At 34.9% G+C, this 22,514-nt stretch overlaps 1 protein-coding gene across 1 annotated transcript in view; it reads right to left on the reverse strand.

Moving 5' to 3' along the window:
• Nucleotides 1-22,514, reverse strand: part of LOC149529877 (NAD-dependent malic enzyme, mitochondrial-like) — a 262,335-nt gene that overhangs the window by 211,083 nt on the left and 28,738 nt on the right. The window contains exons 3-4 of the mRNA XM_089810059.1: nt 2,801-2,919; nt 2,374-2,541 (exon numbers count right to left, since the gene is read on the reverse strand). Coding sequence (XP_089666185.1) covers nt 2,374-2,541; nt 2,801-2,919 — 287 coding nt within the window. The remainder of the gene's footprint in view (nt 1-2,373; nt 2,542-2,800; nt 2,920-22,514) is intronic.

The following is a 22,514-nucleotide window of genomic DNA, read 5'->3' on the forward strand; positions in this document are numbered from 1 at the left end:
TGGATTTCACCGAGCCCATCATGACTATGCTCCGTTTTGCTGATACAGATACACCTTGCTTAGGGGATGTGTATGATGACATGGACACCATGGTTGAGAAGGTAAAACATTCTATACAAGCACATGAGAGTGACCCCACACAATGTGAAGCCTTATGCAAACAAGTGCAAGCAATTATCAACCATCGCTGGAATAAGATGACTACCCCATTGCACCTCCTTGCATATGCCTTATCTCCTAGGTACTATAGTGAGGAGATAGCTGGTATGTCGGATAGAGTTGCACCATTTGCGGATGAGGAGGTTGCTGAGGGGTGCCACAAAGCCCTTTCAAGACTCTTCCCACTGGAAGAAATGCATGAAAAAGTGAGGGAAGAATTTGGGTTGTTTGCTTCGGGGTTAAAGCATTCTCCATTTGCACTAAAGGACCAAAATAGAATGGGAGCTATCACATGGTGGTACATGTATGGTCAACCTTTCAAGCATCTTCAACCTCTTGCAATCAAAGTCCTATCACAAGTAAGTTTTTTATTTTGTTTTGTAAATTTGTTTTAAAATTTTATGTTTACACTTGCATTGTAGAATTTAGTGTTTCACACATTCTATAAAATTAATTTGCTTTTCATTTGTATGTTTTGTGACAACTATATAGGTTGCTAGTTCTTCTGCTGCTGAAAGGAATTGGAGTACATACTCCTTTATCCATTCGGTGAAGCGCAACCGGTTAGGCTCCAAGAAAGCTGAGGACTTGGTCTTTGTCCACACCAACTTGCGTCTTTTGTCACGTAAGAATGATCATTACAAGGAAGGGGCAACAAAGCTTTGGGATGTAGCCCCTGAGTGTGCAAATTTGGATGCAACACTTCATGATCTTGTTACAGTTGGAGACAGTGATGATGTTAGTGTGGCACGTGGTGCATCTAGCATAAGTGGAACCATGCTTGGTTCAAATGATCTTTCAGCAGTTGGAGATGACAATGAGAATGTGGATTTTCTTGCAAATCCCTATGATTCAGAGCCAGACTCTGATTGATTGAATCTTCAGACTTCAATCATTTACCATGTTTTTAAATTTTATTTTGTTGGAATCTTGAACATGACCTATTTGAACTTATTGTTTAAGAGTCAAGACTAAACGCTAATGTTGGACAAGCACATATTGATATTGATATATGAATATCATATGAATTTTGAAATATCTTGAATTTTGTTTAAGGGTTCAATTAACTATTAAGTATCATAGATTCATAGTCATATTATGCTTTATCAAATGATTTGTTTTTGTATCTTTCTTGCATTTCGTTACATATGTTAATATATATATATATATATATATATATATATATATATATATACGTTTCCTCCCGCATCCACATCCAAAAAAAAAAAAATCCCCGCATCCCGTATCCGCTTCCGGAATCCGCATCCGAATCGGTAACTTAGATAATAAACACTTAGTTATTTCCTAACTGTTTGTTTCTTTAACCCAAGCAATACTTATACAACTTCAATTACTTTTACCATTTCCAAATCAGGAGCTAATGTCATAAGCTTTATGAATCAAATGCATTTACGTATCGTGCAATTAAGATATATGAGATAGATTTAAACCATTAACTACACATATTAACCAAATCATCTTTTATTCACTAATTACTTTTATTATTCATTTGATAACATTATGAAGAGTACGTGTTTATTTATTCATCATCATATTATCATTATCATTATCATTATCATCATTGAAATACAACAGAATATACAATGTCATGACATCATCATAACTTCACTCATCTTTTAAAATAATACAATATGTTCACATTTCCCTTTATTTCTCCTAGAGATACCCTTTACCCGTTTTACATAGCTTTTTATTTCATGATACATATATATATGACTTGTACTTTCTTCAAGATTTTACAAAACAATATTACATAGATTTCTTCCAAGGAAATGCAACATATTGACTTCAAGAAATAATCTTCAATAGCTACTCAGCAAGGATCCATATAAAGCCATCCCTGTAAACTTGAGGAGTAACTTGAAAATGTTTTACCACCCAACCACGTGGAGCCATAAATGGTTCATAATCCCAAAATGAAGTCATAAAGAAAATGGGACCATCTAGGACATATTTCAGATATTCTCTTTAGGCTGAAAAACAATTAGGCTGGAAAGGCAGCAACAGTTCTGAGGTTAATTTAATTTTCTTATGTTTTATTTGATGTTGAAGCAAAAGAACTCATTTTAAACAAGCAGAGAGGAGGATACCATGGTTTAGAATAATATGTAAATATGTAAAAAAATGTAACACAACTAAAGTGATAATTAATTCTACAAATCCAAAAGAAAACATATATAAATATGTCAGAACCTGCTCTGCAGGCCAATTGTACACCATTGACATCATTTCTCCCCGATCAGCAGCGCTAAAATACATTCCTCTTGGACGTCGAAACAAGCCACTATAGTTCTGGCAGACCAGCCCTACTGTAGGAGTGTAAACTATCGGTGCATATTCCTCAATGTTGTCAATCAAAACCTGCATGATCATCAAAATTCCTTATTACTAAAGCTTTCTATCATTTTGAAGATAACAAGAAACTGGTTAGTGGATAAGATTTTTTTATCTTAAGGAATTGTGTCCTAAACATGGAAAAAGCATTCCCAGCATATAAGGTGACAACACTACACATGTTTTAGCAACATACATGTTGCATGTCAGAAAATGAAATCATTAATATCTAAGGAATGCAAAGTATTTCCATTACTTACTGAAGTTTTCAGAGAAAAACACTCACCTTGTAATACATTGACTCATTCCTATCATGCAATCTGTTGAGGATCCGCCACTTAGCTAAAGCAGTAGTATCTTCTGGTCCATCTTTAACAGTGTCTTTCAGTCTTCTCATATCAATCACTACCCAAATAAAGTATATAAAAAGTTTACATTATTACATGACATTTCCAAAAAGAAAAAAAATTGTATCTGAAATTGAAAAATGCAAGAAGAAAAATAAAAAATGATATATACAATATATCCCTGGTACAAAGAAGAAACGATAGCATGTCTTGTTCCAATCTGAGATCCTACCGTGCAAATGCATTACTTCTATCATCTCAACACAAGCATTGGTAAAGACCATTCAGTGTATATATATTCAGAATATACACCCCTGACACGATAGGTGACTCTTAGATCAAAATAATTAACTAAATTGACACTAGAAGATTGTTATTTAAACAAGTTCTCTGTTAAGAATTCAGGAGTTGGCTTATGTTTTCGCATCAAAAGACAGTTGACACTCATATATCAATTCTGGGATCAAAAGTGACAGTACCTGGTAGAGGAACATCGTGCCAAAGAACATCTAAAATGACATAGCATGCAAAGTCATTTAGGACCTCTACACTGCAAGCACAATACTCTTCAACAAGTCCTGTGGTACATAGATCCAACAAAAGCTTTTGACCATCTTCTTGTGTGACCAGTTATACTCACAATTTCCACTATTCATATACTCTATACTTCATCTATATTGTGTCCAAGCATAACTGTCGTTGCCTGTATTAAATACAATCCTCTGAACATCACATTTAACAAAAAAGTCTTGTGGTAAACAGATCTAGCCTGTTGTACCCATTCAAATTTCCCATGTAGAGTTCTTTTCCATGTGCAAACACTAAGCCATTTCTTATCTAGTCAATCATCGAGCAATCCTTACTCCATCTTCATTCTTGTAACATTTTCCACGTTCTAATCAATGTCATTGTGTTGCCAACAGTAGATGCCTTCCAACACGATGAGCAGGGCAGATATTGGATCTCCAACAATAAAGGCAGGAAAAGTGGGATGTTAATGTTGAGTAGTGCAAATCATTGTTGGCCTACCACAAGAAACTGAGAAAAATAACACAGACATGCAACCACCAAACGTGAGAGAGATACGTAACCCACCAAAAGTGATAGAGACATCCGACCTATCAGTAGGACAACAAAAGTGTGAAAATTGCCAAATGTAGTAATCCCGACTTAATTTGAACAATAAGTTAGACCTTGGCTTAGAGGTATTTTATCGAACAGCTGGCATGAAACTTTGGCAATAAACCTGATGCTGCTGTGCAGCATTCAACTTCAGATAACAATATGATTACGAAATTTGCATACAATATGACAATCTCAGACAACAACAGAATTTTATTTATATTACTCTCCAAGTAGAGCAGATTCTGAACACATTTTATCTATCTCAGGTAATAGTGAAATAATTTCAGAATGAATTCATACATAGTTATTATGTTAAATCCCACTCACTTGATATTGCGAACACGGACAAGAGAGTTAAATAACCTAGATTCAGCAGCTACTAGTAGACTGGGCTGCTCATCTTTGATTTACTCCGCAGAAGATTCCGTTCTAAAGCTGCTCACGCTAGTTGTTCCTGCTGGAGTTACTCGCTGAAGATGGACTGTCCACGTGACCTGATATGCATGAACTATCGCAGGTTATTCTTCCACTGCTTATTGGCCACCTGAAATCATCTTCTTCTTGACGTGGGACATGAGATACTGCTGCTGTAAGTAGCCAAGGTTCTGTGACTCCTGCTGCGACTGGTGGAACTCCAGCAACGTTGTTTGGCTTCACCCGCAGACTATACTCTTCTTACAAATGGTCTTCACCAGTGAGAGACGAGGTGCCATGTATTGGCTGAGCATGTGATTGACAGCCCAGATTGTGGTTTGCAACCCTGGTATCCTCCTTGCTCTGTTGTAGATCACCCTCCAACTGCCTGTAGGACTGTCACACACACTGTCCACACTACTAGAATTCTATTCTGGCCGCTTATTCACTTCCTTAGTTGGCACTGGCTGCTGGTGTAAAGTATGGATGAAAAATCAATGCAACTAGTTTCTATTCCACTGTATAATCTGACAGATAACTTACTTCCAATGCCTAAAACAATGTCACCTTCCTTTTTGCCGATTTCTGCCTGGAACTGTATGTTAACCCAAATGAGGGGGTGGGATGCCATCCAACTTCCTCACACAACTCGAGGAAATTTCGTCCTCAGAGTTACCAGTCACATTAAAGCAATCGTTTGTAGCAATATGTTAATATCATATTCATTATAACAATCCCAATGCAAATACTTTCCTTTATAACTTCGAAATGAGGGGAGGCTCGAACAACTTAGCAATGTGGGATAAAAGACTATTTTGCCTTTTAGTCACTTAAGTAACTTTATAATTTTATAACATTTAAATATTTAAATAAATCAGTTGAACTTTAATATTTCTTCAAATACTTGTCCGATTGTTGTGCTGTCTGAAATAGGTATCTATCCTCATTATTCCCCATGTAACCAAATACACTTTCTAAAAATAGAAAGGGTCCATCTCTATTACCCCTGACTTACTATACATAGTAAGTATGGCAAATGGAATCTAAATGACATCGAACGAAGGTCAAATCCATAAATCGTTGAATGTTGGAGATGAATCAATCCTCGAAAGACCCTCTAAACATCCTCATTAGCCTACGAGGATCCAATATTAGGCCAATCCCTGAATTTTTGATGCTGGTAATCAATGGGGACATTACAATTCCCCCTTCCTGAGATTGCTTGCCCTCAAGCAATCTAGCGATAACAGTGAACTCCAACCTCCACCTGGATCGCAAACGAAGTAAAACAATGAACCAACTGCATACCAATAATGTAACAAAAGGATTTTCATAACAAAATAAAGGTGCTCTAGAAGGAGTTTTCCTCAACAAATTCTTGAACAAATATACTAAATTCTTTTTCATGGGACATTAACTGCTTTTAACTACCAACGATTACCTGAAATAACAAAGCTCAACTGTAATAACTATATCAATAATCAATTGATGCAATGATCAACTGTAATAACTATAATAACGATTAACTGAAATAACCGTAACAATGATCAACTGTAATAACTATAATAACTAAATTAACAATTTACTATATTTCCATACATATAATCAAGTAAATGCTTAACATAAAAAGAACATACAAGTAATATCCGGTGAGTCTTTAATTGGCTGTGCAAGCCTCAGTTTTTGGTAAGAGGAGAAGCATTGACTTAGGCTTAATGTAATATCCCTATTTTTGACATATATTTTAATAATAAATAAATAAAAATAAATATTATAATTACACTATAAACCAATAAAGATTATAATATATTTAAATATTATCACATTTGAATATATATACTAGTAATAACTAATGATAATAAATTGATTAATAAATTAATTGATATAATATATATATATATATATATATATATAAGATACAAGAATTAATATAAATAATAATACAATATAGTATTATATTTACATAACATATAATTAAATATGTTATAATAACATATAATATTATATAACATATTTAAATACTTATGATAACAAATATCTTATAAGCAATATATATATCAACTACAAATACTCTTTCAATTAAATATAACTCTTATATAATTATGTTCCAAACACTTTTTATATATTCAAGGATAATATTATAATATAATTGAGAATTATTTATTATTATAAATAATATATAAAGAAAATATACTATGTAATAGTATTAAGAATAATAATATTACTAATAATATTATTAATATAATATATGATATGTTTATAAATTAAACTCATTGATATAATCTATATATGAATATAACATATATGTTGTTATTAATATAATTACATGATCAATGTAATATAATTGTTATATTATGAAAAGACGTGTCTCTATATAATACCATATATATATATATATATATATTGGATATTAACTGTTGAGAAGGGATATCATATACGAATTATTATTTCTACCATTGAAGAGGAAAATATCCAATGTCCTGAACGGGGACATTACACTTAACCTATCAACCTCGGACCATACTCATCCCCACACAATCTATTGAATTAGAAAGACCCTCCCTACCTCAAGGTCAGGCTTGGAATACTTTTAGTCCAGCCACTTGATGTAACATCCCGATTTTTCGAGTCTTAATTAATAATTAACACACTCAAAGAAATACTGTTATCACTTCATCATCATAGGAATTCAGTTATGTCAGTTTCGTTCATATGAAAGTGATTGACGGTTAAATCAATTAAACAAAATTTCTTAACGAAGAGCTGAAAACACCATCAATGAAAATTACTATAGAAGTTAAAAACCACATACCATGAAATTGGAGATTGAAATCAAAACTAGGGATGCTTCTGCAACCACTCGGGTTAGTCCACAAATACCTCTATAACATTATCACGAAACGACTTCCATCCAATATTGTTAAATCAAAATCAAATGACGTTTATCATTAAATACCCCTATATAAAAAAAATTTAGGGCACCACTTACCACTGTAATCATTAGGGCATCGATTGGAATCTTTTAGGGCTTCTGATACTGTTGTATCACTTAGGGCTTCCAATACCATTGATTCAAATAGGGCTTCCGATACCACTAATTCAAATAGGGCTTCCAATACCACGGACTCAATTAGGGCTCCCGATACCACTATATCATTTAGGGTTCTAGTTATCTCTCAGTCAATTAGGGCTTTAGATTCCTTTCCTTCTAATTACTTAACTATGACAGTAACTCAAGATTAGAAAATATACTTATATTCGATATTCATATGAATGAAAAACAATCCATGAATTTACATCTAGGTGTAATGATGAGATAACTCAATTAATCTTACCTTCTTGCATATTAATCATAAAAGTGATATTACTTGTTTCCAACAACCAATTGAATGTATGGCTTATCTTTGTCCAATGCACGTTCGGCAACTTATGGAGAGGTGAAACATTGTCAGGGGCTTAACCACCAACCTCAGACCAAATCTTATCCCCTCCCGATCTCTAACAAGAAAGGCCCTCCCTACCCGGAACAAACTGGAGACATCTTGCCATCCATTGGGCTTCCTGGTATTTATCCACACCACAAGACTTGAGGGCAGGAGTTACAACAATAGGATCAAGTATGAGCTATTAAATATTCATTATTCAAATCTGATTTCTTGATTTTGTTTACAGGTTAAATCTTCACCTCTTCACCATTCATTGGCCTCTCTGCCAAACGAATTCCTCGGTGTCAATATGTTCTGATTTCATGCCTAGTAATATGTTTAAGCTTTCCAACATTTGGATACCCTCCATTATACATAATTATCTCGATTCAAAAGGCTAAATATTTGATGTGACCTCAGGGTATTATTGTTAATTGAAAAGTCATACATACTTCATATATCAGCAGATGGCATAATGGATTATCCCTAATATTTCAGTCTTAACCAAGAGGATTAAATCGTTTTGGATTGAGGAAGAAGAATTAAAGGTATTAGATGAAATATGCATGAGAGTAGATAATGATTTACGACTTAATCGAAATCTCAATCTTCCATAATCAGATTCTTTGATTAATCATTGTAAAACAAGAATATGACTTTGGACTGCTTAGTAAATCGAATTCGACTTTATTCTCCATTTAATACCCGGCTCAATAACATATATTCAACTAAGAAGCTATATTTAAGAACACATATTCCATTCAATTATTATATAAATTGCATAGCAATATTAAGACTATTTTTTGGGTAGTCGAACATGACAGAATGCTGACTTGGTTATAGCAATGAGAGAAGAAACGTAAACAGATCGTATACACAATGTTATGGATCTAGTATAACTCACAAGACATGTTGCTAAGATATCCCTCTTTCCGCGGCCAAGGATGATGCTCTTCTGCGTTCTTCTTTGCTCTACACTCATTGAGGAATAAGATCGTGAAGGAGAAATTAGACGGAATGCAGACTATGAGACTAATAATATTCAGAACCACTCGGTTTTGCTTTAACACAAAGCGGGTGATTGGTATGGGATCGAGATTTGCAGTGATAGAATGAATATATCAATGGGGACAAGATACTCAAGATTTAAAGACATTATGCAGATACAGGTGCAAGTTAATAAAGTTGCCCTGGAGGTTGCCCACTTACAGGAATTGTTAAACCACTGGGGCAATGCTCCTTGTACCATTGCCAGAGTGCCTCCGGATGCCTCGGCTGATGCCTCCTCGTCTCACGGTCGCCGTTCCAGACGCCCGTCCTCTGGCCGCCATTCACACACGCCGCGCTCCCAGGGTCCCCGCCACCGCTCTCCCAGCGGTGGTCATGGCGGTTAGAGGTGTCGCTCCGCTTCCCCACCACGTGGTGGTTCTGGCTGGTCCCCGGCTCCCCCCCCTAGGCGGGCTTCTGGCCGGTCTCTGGCTCCTCCCCCTGGACAGATGCACTCTGGCAAGTTTCCCCGGCTGGCCTTGGCAATTTCTCCTCCGCGGCCAGACAAGAGGGATGCGGAGACTGCAACTACCCCAGATCCTGCAAATGCTGCTGATAGCTGGACTGTTCCTAGTCCGCCTCACAATCCCACTGATGCGTGGGGATTTCTTGATAAAGATGATCCTCCTCCCTCTGCTGGTATTGCCTTGGCAGCATGAGATTGTTTTAAATGTTTTTTTTTTAATGAATAGTTTATAGTTTCTGGCTGCGGCCATGTTGTTTATTCCGGCTTCGGCCGATTGAACTCTTTCGCGAGGTGATCCTGTATCCCCCGGCCCTTTTTTGTGAATTGTAATCTTAGTAAATTTTATTAATTGAAAAGGACTATTCATCAAAAAAGATTTAAAGACATAACAAATCTTGGAAGAATGGAGGATATCGCAAAGAAGAGAAGAATGCTCTAAACGATCTCAAAATGGACTTTTAATGGGTGGCCGTGACCTTTAGGCTACCATCGGTTATCAAGAAAAAAATTTGATTCCTACATAAATTTGAATTTCAAGATGACCATTCGAATACATCATAAATTCAAATTGAAAAAGGAGAGAAATAAAGAGGGAAAAGAAAAATAAAAATGTTGGAAGAGAAGTTGGAAAGATTAAGACAATTCGATTTGCCAAATATAAAATCAATTAATCATGCCACGTATTAATCGATTAAAAGCAAAAATATTACAAAGAAAGAATAGAATTGGAAGATTATAATTTGAAAATTATTATAATTCAAATGTTATTATAATTCGAACTTATTATAACCTTATATGTGCATGTAACATCACTTTACTAATTATTAAATTATAATGGTGCCAAATCATTTTTATATTTAAATACACGTAATTAAATAATATGATGAAAGATAAATTAAAATCCTTTGAGATACTTTATATTTTTAACCCAATTATTTTCTCAATTTATTTATTTAAATAGCTCATGCGGGTCCCACAGATGTATCATGTTTCAAGTCGCTAGGTTCTCAATTCATTTACTCAATGATGGTGATGCTCCTATCTAACTCTTTTCTAACCCCACTGACATGCTCCCTACAAGGAAATTCTCCACCGTTAAATTATATTATCATAATAAATTATTTAAATAATCACAGTGGTTAACCATCTTCTTGATTCCATAAATTCGCAATTAATGATCAACTAACATGTTATCTTTACTTGAAATCATAACGACTAACTATCTTACCATTTCGCCAAATTATAACAAATTAAACTACCAACTGACTTCATGGGAACCTCAACGACTATATTTCAAATTAGGTCAAAGATTGGGATATAACACCTAAGCATTCCGATGTCTAGAATGTCCGCACAGTTATGGACGGACATGTTTGAATAACTGGCTCCACTAACATCAAGTCATCATAGATGGCAAACATGCCTTAAAACGACCTTGGCCAAGGTTTTCTAATGGGTTCATTGACCCGATCACCACCGCTCAACTTGACAATAGGGGAACAATAATATAGACGAGCATGAGCTATTAAATGAGATTAATTTAGATTTATTGTATCATATATGACTTCTATTTCTATGTCATTGGCGATTCCATTTCACCTCTTCACCTTTTCCATGGCTATAAAGCCAGTGAGTCCTAGGTGCTAGGATCTCAAAACAATTGGCTTTGTCCGTTGATTCTCAACTGTTTCATGAATATTATATGTTTCCAACTTATCACAATCTATGATTTGAAGAATGTGTTCTTTAAGACTTGAAGAAAAAAATATCATTTGATTTTGATTTCCAGTGACATAAATAAATCATGATTTCATAAAATGGTTACTTGGCTTTTATTTGCCATAAAAAAATTCTAACTTAGAGAAGGTCTAACCTATGATATTAATCAAGATAATTTGCATCATGATATAAACTATAGTTTACTGCTATGTAAATCAAAATGTTGTAACAATTGGTAAAGAAAACATATTGCAATGTTTGGATTTTTGGCTAACCACATATCCTGGTATAATTTGAAAGAAAGAACAGAGTCTTGCTAGATGCTCAACAACCCGCCTCAAAAAAGATCTTGAATGCTGATTTCCAGTATGAATGTTGCTCATGATTTCAGCAGAACTTTAGTATAACCAAGAATCATGGAAGGGAAACAATGCAATGGTTACTAATTGATAACTGCAGAGATATCAGGTGCTATGATAAATGTGGTTGGATAATATGAAGAAGTCGGTGCCTTGAACAAGGAAGTTGGGTGCTAGGAAAATGAATGTCTTCCACCACTCTTGACTTTATAATATAAAGAGATAATATGTCTCTTTGGCTTCCAAGAAGTCATAATATAAAAGAAGTGTTTTGGCTCTTGGACGCCAAATAAATATGCCAAGTGTTTGATCGGTTCCAAGCAAGAAAATGAATAAAAAGATGGAAAAAGATTTGAAGGTTATAAATCAAAAATAATTATGGTTTATATTTATCTATATGCACGTAGATATACTTATGAGGTGGTATCATTTTATTATAAAGAAAATAATATTATGGTGTCACTTTATTTTTATATCTACATGTACATACATAGGTATATATTATAATGATGTGGAGAAAAGATCAATCAAAAACCTTTGAGGTACGTATTATTTTTAATTAAATTAATTTACGTTTTAAATTGTTTATTTAATAGCTCATGCAAGTCCTTCAATTGTATCCTAAAGTTCAAGTCGCTAGGTCCTTACCAAGGCAATTTAAGGTCATACATGTCAACCTGATGATTGAACTAAGCTAGTATCCCATTCCATTGATCTTGTCTAGCAATTCCCCCCTTCATCTTCTCCTGCAATCACTCGTGCAATATTTCCATGATAACAAGTTGCATAATAATTTTCATATTAACATTTAATATAGATAAAGAATTTAATTATTAACCATAATTCCAAAATCAAGCAACTGCTAAACATCACATGACAAATAATGGATAATGACCATCTTCATTAAATAGTTAATAAAATGGATATAAATAACTACCTACTTCACATGATTATGAAAGAAAAATCCATTCAATCTAACGGCTATGAATAAATTTTAAATTAGGTCAATTTGGGATGTAACATACCCTCCCCCTTAAATTTTGCATTGTCTCCGATGAATATCACAACAAAACTTAAACAATATCTATTCAGATTATTTCAAGAAAGTAAAGGTTCAAGCTCTAGCCCTGAAGAAAAGATGACCTTGAAGAAAAGATGAGGGTGCTTTTTAAAGATTTCGTGATAATTTTCCCAGGTAGCATTATCTTCTGCATACTGATCCTACTGGACCTTGCATTGAGTCACCTCTCGATTTCGTAAGCGTAGCTTACACACCTCAAGTATTCTGAGTAGTTCTATTTCCACCACCCCTGGTTCTCGCACCTATAATAGGTTCCAATCAATTATATGATCATGATGAGTAATGTATTTCTAAAGGTATGACACATGGAAGATGTCATGCATCCTTGCAAGAGCCGATGGTAAGGCAATTTTGTAGGTTACTGGGTTTATAACTTCCAATATTTCAAAGGGTGCCTTGGGGCTAACTTGGGATTCTTACCAAACTTGATAGTACTCTTTTGAGGTTTTACTCTTAATAGTATCTTTTCTCCCACTAAGAATTCCCTATGTGTTCTTTTTGCATCTACATAACTTTTCTGTCTGTCATTGGCTTCCTTCAACCTCTGACAAATTTGGATTATCTGCTCTTCCATTTCCTTAAGTATTTCAGGTCCAACAATAATTCTATCCTCCAATCGATTCCGGCTCATAGGAGTTCTATATTTGCAGCCATATAGAGCCTCAAAGGGGGCCATTTTAATAGTGGATTGATAGGAATTGTAATAAGCAAATTCTACCAAGGGTAAACACGTTTCCCATTGGTATTACCGATCCATACAGTAAACTCTTAACAAATCTTCTAATACCTAGTTTACTCTTTCTGTTTAACCATCTGTCTCAAGATGATAAGCTGAAGTGGTGTTTAGTTTAGTCCCTAATGCTGAAAATAATGTTTGCCAAAATCTGGAAGTTATCCTAGCATCCCTATCTGAGATAATTTTCTCTGCAACTCCATGCAATCTGAAATTTTCCTTTAAGAATTTATGAGCGAATTCTGGTGCTCCATTGGTTAGATTTCCTGGTATAAAGTGAGCAACTTTTGTCAATCCATCTACTACTACCAGAATGGTGTTGTGTCTATTCCGTGTCATAGGTAATCCTTGTACAAAATCCATGGTAATTATCTGTTATATCCATTCCAGTACCTTATTTCAGTGCAAAAGACTGGCTGGGTAACGATGTTCTTCTCTTACTCTTTGGCATTCCAGGCATCCTACCACAAATTTTGTTATTTCTTTTTTCATTCCTTTTCAAAAATATAGGGGTTTTATATCTGACAACATTTTAGTTACCCCAAGGTGTCCTAAATATGAAGCTAAATGAGATTCTTCCAAAATCATTCTCCGAAGTTCAGTTTTGTTGGGTATATAAATCCTATCATGATATCTTAAGAATCCATCATCTTCTATCCTAAATTTTAAATACTTGGGATCTTGTGGGCCTCTAATGAGAACTAGACTAATCTCTACATAAAATTTATCATGCTCTAGATGTTGTAAAATCTGATCCTTTAACTTGAAATCTATAGTAGCCATTGCAGAAATGTGTCTTCTCCTACTTAAGGCATCTGTCACTTTGTTTTCCTTGCCCTTGATGTAATTTATACCAAATTCATTGTTTGCTAGAAATTCCAAGCATCTTCTTTGTCTAGCATTAAGATTAGGTTGAGTAAAAATGTATTTTAGGCCGTGGTGGTTAGATCGAAGATCAAAAGGTTTTCCAATCAAATAATGTCTCCACATTTGAAGAGCATGAACAATAGCTTCTGATTCTAGATCATGAGGGGCATAATTATGCTCGTAATTCTTCAATTTCCTAGAGTCATATGTAATTACCTGCTCATCCTATATTAGCACACCTCCTACTCCTGATGCATCACTTATAACAACGAATTTCTTTTGTGGGTCAGGTACTCTTAGTATGGGTGTTGTAGTTAACTTTTCCTTCAAGCATTCAAAAGCTTATTGACATTTTCCAATCTATACAAACTTCCTTCCCTTTCTCTGAAGTGATGTAATCAAGCAGGCTATCTTGGAGAAATTTTTGACAAACTTCCTATAGAACCCTGCCAATCCCATGAAACTTCTGACTTATGTCACACTTTTAAGTATAGGCCATTCCTTAATTGCTTTAATTTTTGACAGATCTACAGCTATTCCCTGAGCTTAATGTGTCCTAAATACTGGATTTCTTTTTGATAGAAAGGGCACTTAAACAAATTTCCATATTTATGTTCTCTCAGCCTTTGTAAAACTTTTTATAGATGTTTTTGATGTTCTTTCTCGTTCTTTGAATGTATTAGGATATCATCTATAAAAACTAGTACAAACTTATCTAGACAATCCTGAAATATGCTATTCATTAAGTTTATAAATGTTGTTGGAGCATTGGTTAACTCGAAAGGTAACACTATGAATTCATAATGCCCATACCTAGTTCTGAATGCAATTTTGTGAATATCTTCATCCTTAATATGAAGTTGGTGATATTCTAACCTCAAATCAATCTTTGAAAATACTATAGTGCCTTTCATTTGGTCAAAAAGGTTGTCAATCCTAGGGAGTGGGTACCGGTTCTTAATAGTAACCTTATTAAGCATTCTGTAATCTATGCATAATCTCATAGTTTCGTCCTTCTTCCTAACAAACAATACTGGGGATCCCCATGGTGAAACATTGGGCTGAATCAATTTCTTGTTTAACATATCATGTAATTGTATTTGCAACTCCATTAATTCTATGGTGGTCATTTGATATGGTGCCAAAGAAATGAGTTTTGCTCCTGGTAGCAAACCTATGGTAAAATCAAAGACTTGGGTTGGAGTTAAACCAGGGAGTTCTTCGGGAAACACATCTTGATAGTTCTTTAGGTAAGGATATTTTCTTCAAAAGATTCTTTTAATTTTTCTCTGATTTCTCCATCTTCATAAATGTAGTCATCTCCATATGTGGTGTTTATAGGATTTCTCATATCTTCAACTCTTACTGCAAAAATTTCGCAACCTTTTCTTCCACATTTCTTGAGTTGCGTGGCGGATATCTATTTTGATTTAATTTCATGTTTAATCCCTATAATACTTGTAGGTTTGCCTTGGTCATCCAAACAATCTACAGTTTTAGCAAGACAATCAACCTTAGCCTTATGCTCATTGAGCCAATTAATGCCTATAATAATATCGTAAGACCCAAGAGGTGGTACATACACATTCAATTCAGTGGAGAAATTTGGAAAATCAACCCGAGCCTCAAATAGACATTGCTCTACCTTAGCCCTTGATTGGTTCGCATACCGACTGTCCATGGTTTTTCCGTAAAACTAGATCTCTTTGAAAATATACTTAATAGTTTAGGCAATATAAAACATTCAGAAGCTCCACTATCAATTAAAATAGAGACAAGGTTCCTGTAAATCTTACTCGGAGTTTCGATCGAGCCTATCTATTGTTCTGCTTGTTTATTGTCAAGAGCTGTGTGGATCCTTTGTTGAAAGACATGTTGCTGTTGTGGAAGGGGAGGTCAATGCGGCTGATTGTTGTTGGTCTTGACAAGGCATTTATTAGCATAATGATCTCCCCCACAATTGTAACATCCTGAAGGTGGCCCTTTCTTTTCATTGCTCTTGTTATTCTTACTTGTATTGAAATTACTTTTAAAATCCTTGATTCCACTCCCTTTCAATTCTAGTTTGCTAAATTTATAATCCTTAAACTATTTCTTCTGAGATCTAGTATCTGTAGTTTCTGTATTTCAGTTTCTTTTTCTTTTATTATCCCGGATGGAGTCATCTCTCTTGATTTTATATTCCTCTTGAACATCCTTCTCTAAAGCTTTTTCCATGGTTTGAGGAGTGAGAACATCAATTGCTCATCCTATTCTATTGTTCAAACCCATAATGAATTTTCCTCATTCTCAGATTTCTATCTTGTTGATAGGGTGGTACATACTTCAGCAATTGGGTAAATTTCTCCCAGTACTTGTGTACAATCATATCTCCTTGCTTTAGGTTTTGGAATTCAGCAATTTTTGGTCATAAAACGTTTGGGGTAACCAACGGTTCCTAAAAATGGTTACAAATTTTTCAGAAATAATATCAGTGGTTTTAATATCTTGCTCAACCTTAGTGTTTCCCCACCATATAGCAGCTTCTCCAATAAAGTGGTATATTCCTCAAACCACTTTTGAGGTTTCTGAAAAGTTCCTAATTTTAAAGTATTGTTCCATTTCGATTAACCAGACCTCTGCATCCTCTCCATATTCAGAACCGGCAAATTTGGGTGATTTGATCTTCCTAATATCTGCAGACAGATCACTCACTATTTCTTGGTTCTTTTGTTTTTTCAGTTTGAGTGGGTTAAGCTTGTGAGGTTTTTTTCTTGTGTTCAAAGACTTCGATCTTCGTTCTGAGAGGAGGCGAGGATTGCATTTCCTCTTAGTTATGCCCCATCTGGGCTGCCATCTCATTCATTTTTTTTCCATATTATCCAACTTCAGTTGCATTTCTTGCAGAATCTGAAGTAATAAATTAGTGGATGATTGTGTGTTTTCATGTACCATGTAATGACCTGCAACATTCTCATCGTTGCTCATTTTGATTGTTTACTGGTTTAACCTAAAAATTTACAAAAAAAATTGTGTCAATTTATTGTATACATGGTTTAAGTGTGTCTACAACAAATTTAAAGAGCTTGCGAGTGAATATGACACACGAATAAACCAATTTATTAACTTTAATACTTTTGTTGTTGCATTCATGGCAGCCTTATTTACAAATATTTCCTCTATTAAGGATGTTTACATTATGGAATCTAAATTTTACTTCTCAACATTCAGTTCTAATTTAGATTTGTAAACATCCCGCACCATCCAAGATCTGTGAAAGTGCACAAGAGAGTTTCCCTAATGAGCATTCCATTTTTTAATTAGTTTGTTTCTATATGTTGCTTTACTAGCAGGAGTCCACCTGACTCTTTCCTTTTTCATTCGTTGCAAAGCCTGATTCAGAATTTCATTGTCTTGGGCCATGGAACAACAAGTGTAGTCGAAGTTTGGCATTTTTTAATTAAGTAGAAGATGAGATGTCATGCCTTCTTGCGAGGTGTTTTACGTACTTGCATCATGTACATTTATTCTAAGAATTTTCAGGTTTACATGGGAAGTAGTATGCCCTAAGTTCAGTGTTGAACCCAATGCTCTAGTACCATATGTAACAAACGGATTTTCATAACAAAATAAAGGCGATCTAGAAGGAGTTTTTCTCAACAAATTCTTGAACAAATATACTGAATTCCTTTTTCATGGGACATTAATTGCTTTTAACTACCAACGATTAACTAAAATAACTGTATCAATGATCAACCGATGCAATGATCGACTGTAATAACTATAATAACAATTAATTGAAATAACTATAACAATGATCAACTGTAATAACTATAATAACGATTAATTGAAATAACTGTAACAATGATCAACTATAATAACTATAATAACTGAAAGAATGATTCACTATCTTTCCATACATATAAGTAAACGCTTAATATGAAAAGAAGAACATACAAGTAATATCCAGCGAGTCTTTAGTTGGTTGTGCAAGCCTCGGCTTTCGGTAAGAGGAGAAGCATTGACTTGGGCTTTACCTCCCAACCTCGGACCATACTTATCCCCACACAATCTATTGAATTAGAAAGGCCCTCCCTATCCCAGGATCAAGCTTGGGATACTTTTAGTCCAGCCACCTAAGCATTTCGGTGTTTAGAATGTCTGCACAGTTATGGACAGACATGTTTGAATAACTGGCTCCACTGACATCATGTGATCATAGATGGCAAGCAAGCCTTAAAACGATCTTGGCCAAGGTTTTCTGATGGGTTCATTGACCCGATCACCACCGCTCGACTTGACAACAGGGGAACAATAATATGGACGAGCATGAGCTATTAAATGAAATTAATTTAGATTTATTGTATCATATCTGACTTTTATTTTTATGTCATTGCAGATTCCATCTCACCTCTTCACCTTTTCCATGGCTATAGCCGATGAGTCCTAGGTGCTCGGATCTCAGAGCAATCGGCTCTGTCCATTGATTCTCAACTGTTTCATGAATATTATATGTTTCCAACTTATCAAAATCTGTGATTTGAAGAATGTGTTCTTTAAGACTTGCAGAAAAAAATATCATTTGATTCTGATTTCCAGTGGCATAAATAAATCATGATTTCATAACATGTTTACTTGGATTTTATTTTCCATAAACAACTCTAACTTAGAGAAGGTCTAACCTATGATATTAAGCAAGATAATTTCCATCATGATATAAACTATAGTTTATTGCTATGTAAATCCGAATGTTGTAAAAACTAGTAAAGAAATCATATTGCAATGTTTGGATTTTTGGTTAACCATATAACTTGGTATAATCTGAAAGAAAGAATGGAGTATTGTTGGATGCTCAACAACCCACCTCAGAAAAGATCTTGAATGCTAATTTCTAGTACGAATGTTGCTCATGATTTCAGCAAAACTTCAGTATAACCAGGAATCATGGAAGGGAAACAATGCAATGGTTACTAATTGATAACTGCAAAGATATTGGGTGCTATAATAAACGTGGTTGGATAATATGAAGAAGTCGAGTGCTTGAACAAGGAAGTCAAGTGCTAGGAAAATGAATGTCTTCTGCCTCTCTCAACTTCATAATATAAAGAGATAATATGTCTCTTTGGCTTCCAAGAAGCCGTAACATAAAAGAAGTGTCTTGGCTCTTGGGCACCAAATAAATATGCCAAGTGTTTGATCGGTTTCAAGCAAGAAAATGAATAAAAAGATGGAAAAAGATTTGAAGGTTATAAATCGAAAATAATTATGGTTTATATCTACCTATATGCATGTAGACATACTTATGAGGTGGTATCATTTTATTATAAATAAAATAATATTATGGTGTCACTGTATTCTTATATCTATGTGTACGTACATAAGTATATATTATAATGATGTGGAGAAAAGATCAATCAAAAACCTTTGAGGTACGTATTATTCTTAATTAAGTTAATTTGCATTTTAAATTGTTTATTTAATAGCTCATGCGGGTCCTTCAATTGTATCTTGAAGTTCAAGTCGCTAGGTTCTTACCAAGGCAATTTAAGGTCATACCTATCAACTTGATGATTGGACTAAGCTAGTATCCCATTCCGTTGATCCCATTTAGCAATGCTTCCCCCCTTCATCTTCTCTTGTAATCACCCATGCAATATTTCCAGAATAATAACAAGTTCCATAATAATTTTCATATTAACATTTAATATAGAAAAAGAATTTAATTATTAACCATAATTCCAAAATCAAGCAACTATTAAACATCACATAACAAATAATGGATAACAACCATCTTCATTAAACAATTAATACAACGGATATAAATAACAACCTACTTAACATGATTATAAAAGAAAAATCTGTTTACTCTAGTTGCTATGAATAAATTTAAAATTAGGTCAAAATTTGGGATGTAACAAATAACATCATCAGAACCAACAACATAACCTGCAGTATAGCACTCAAAACTTGTGCTAATGATGTAGGAGTTAGAATATCACCAAAAGAATCCCCCACAAGAAATATCCTCATCTTGGTTCTCACCCATATAACATAAACTTGACTAGAATTCAAATCAACAATCCCTTGAAGAGATGTAGCTACAGGAGAACCATATGTTCTCATGCCAACTGTATCAACCATAGGTGTTGCCACATCAAAATCTGTGGACATAGGAATGTTACTAACTGCCATAATTCAAAACTAAACCTTTAGAGATTGTGAAAACTAAACCCAACTCCACTCAGGTGAGTGATCAACATCAACCTCAAACAACGGATTGTCATAAGGCAATGTTGCATCCATGTCAAGCATAGGACTATTCACGAAGCGAACATCAACACTTTGTTGATTGATAGCATAACATGACTCTATCGCTACATCGCTCACCTCATCAACAATAACAAGTGTACTACCATCAGAGCACACATATACCACCACTTGCATACTGCTAAACTCTTCATTGGCTAGCTCAACCGATACAGAAGTGGCTACTAATATGACAATATTCTCGCATGCTCCTACTCCCACTATTGCAGTATCGCCATCAAATACATGATCCGGGGAACTCATGCCAACAACTACATTATCTGACTTAACCTGACATAAATCCTCATCACATTCCACCTCAATTGTGTCCAACCCATGCAGTGTCTCATAAGAAATGACCCGCAAATCTGAAGCCGCAACTATAACATCACCTTCCACTCTTAGAAAAAGTGATATCATTCTCTACTCTAATCCCGGCTTTGAAATCAGTTGGATCATCCATTTATGATTTTGATTCATTTGATCCACTAGCATGTCCAATTGTTTCATAATACCCTGTATCTCAAAATCTCCCTCCATAAGTGGAGAAGTACGCCCTCTATGGGTGTAATGAATATCAAACCTTCTGTCACCATCCATAACACTAAAAACCAAGTCTCCACACGTGGTCAGAAGAAAAGTGATGAGCACTCCTCACAGTATAATGCCGATAAAAACTCTCAATCTCTGTCAAGGGCTCATTGTCATCAAACTGGAAATCAGAAGACGGCTCCAATCTCTGACTCTGAACTATTGGTCAGGTAGGATCCTGGGCAACCCTCTCAAAAAGCCCAACCATAAAATCCCTATTGGGAAGTATTGTAGCCAAGGTCTCTACAATCTTCCTCACCAATCGTCGAATAGCATGAGAGCCCCGAATGAGAGCACCCTCAGATATACTCTATGAAACCTCCACAAATCCAAGCTCTTAAGCAAATACTCCATGAATGACTCAGTACAGTGGAAATTATATGTGGAAGCATCAATCTGCTCCCCCGCAATCCACAATTGATCTCTTTGAAAACATGACAATGCCAATTGTCCAATGCTACCAATTGTATGAAAAGAAAAAATAGATTCACTTCCAGTAGAAGAAAGCAAATCACAATGAGAGCTCATTGTCATCAAACTGGAAATCAAAAGATGGCTCCAATCTCTAACTCTGAATTATTGGTCGAGTAGGATCTTAGGCAACGCTCTCAACAAGCCCACCCACAAAATCCCTATTGGGAAGTATTGTAGCCAAGGTCTCTACAATCTTCCTCACCAATCATCGAATAGCGCAAGAGCCCTGAATGAGAGCAACCTCAAATATACTCTATGAAACCTCTGGCAAATCTAAGCTCTTAAGCAAATACTCCATGAATGACTCAATATAGTGAAAATTATATGTGGAAGCATCAATCTACTCCCCCGCAATCCATAGTTGATCTCTTTAAAAATGTGACAATGCCAACTGTCCAATGCTACCAGCTGTATGAAAAGAAAAAATAGACTCACTTCCAATAGAAGAAAGCATATCACTATGAGAGCCCGTCTCCACTGATGCTCTCGCCTCCTCTGTACATACTACACTCATATCCTAGATGAATGGATCTAACTTAGTTCTTCTTTCTTTAGGTATATTAATATAAACAGGGCAACCAAAAATTCTAAGGTGACTTAAAGTCAGGTTTATTCCCTGTAAAGACTTCTTTAGGTGTTATGTCTTCTAGTATAGAGTGGGGACATCTGTTCTGAATGTATACAGCAGTATTGGTGGCTTCTGCCCAGAATGAAAAATGCAATGTAAAGAACCCAATCGGATCATTCCACTACAATGCTAAAAGAAATTGTTTCCATCTGATTTATCTTGTGATTTTGTGGAGTTTACAAATCACAAGAGTTTTAGTTGAATAAATATAACTAATTTGCAATCACAGATTAAAGATAGTACTCCAACTCTTTATCTATAGCCCTTGCATATGTAATGCCAAAATACAGAAAAATCACAATAGATACGCAATTATCAATCTTATTAACTATTCTTCCTTGCTTATACATCACACACTGAAAAAACTAAATAAATAAATAACTGATGACCCTAGTGATGGTACTCAGTGAGCAAAGCATCCAACTACAAACAAATATCA

This window comes from Cupressus sempervirens, chromosome 11, assembly GCF_028749045.1.
Source record: "Cupressus sempervirens isolate cs-2001-9-10 chromosome 11, ASM2874904v1, whole genome shotgun sequence".
NCBI classification, from domain to species: Eukaryota; Viridiplantae; Streptophyta; class Pinopsida; order Cupressales; family Cupressaceae; genus Cupressus; species Cupressus sempervirens.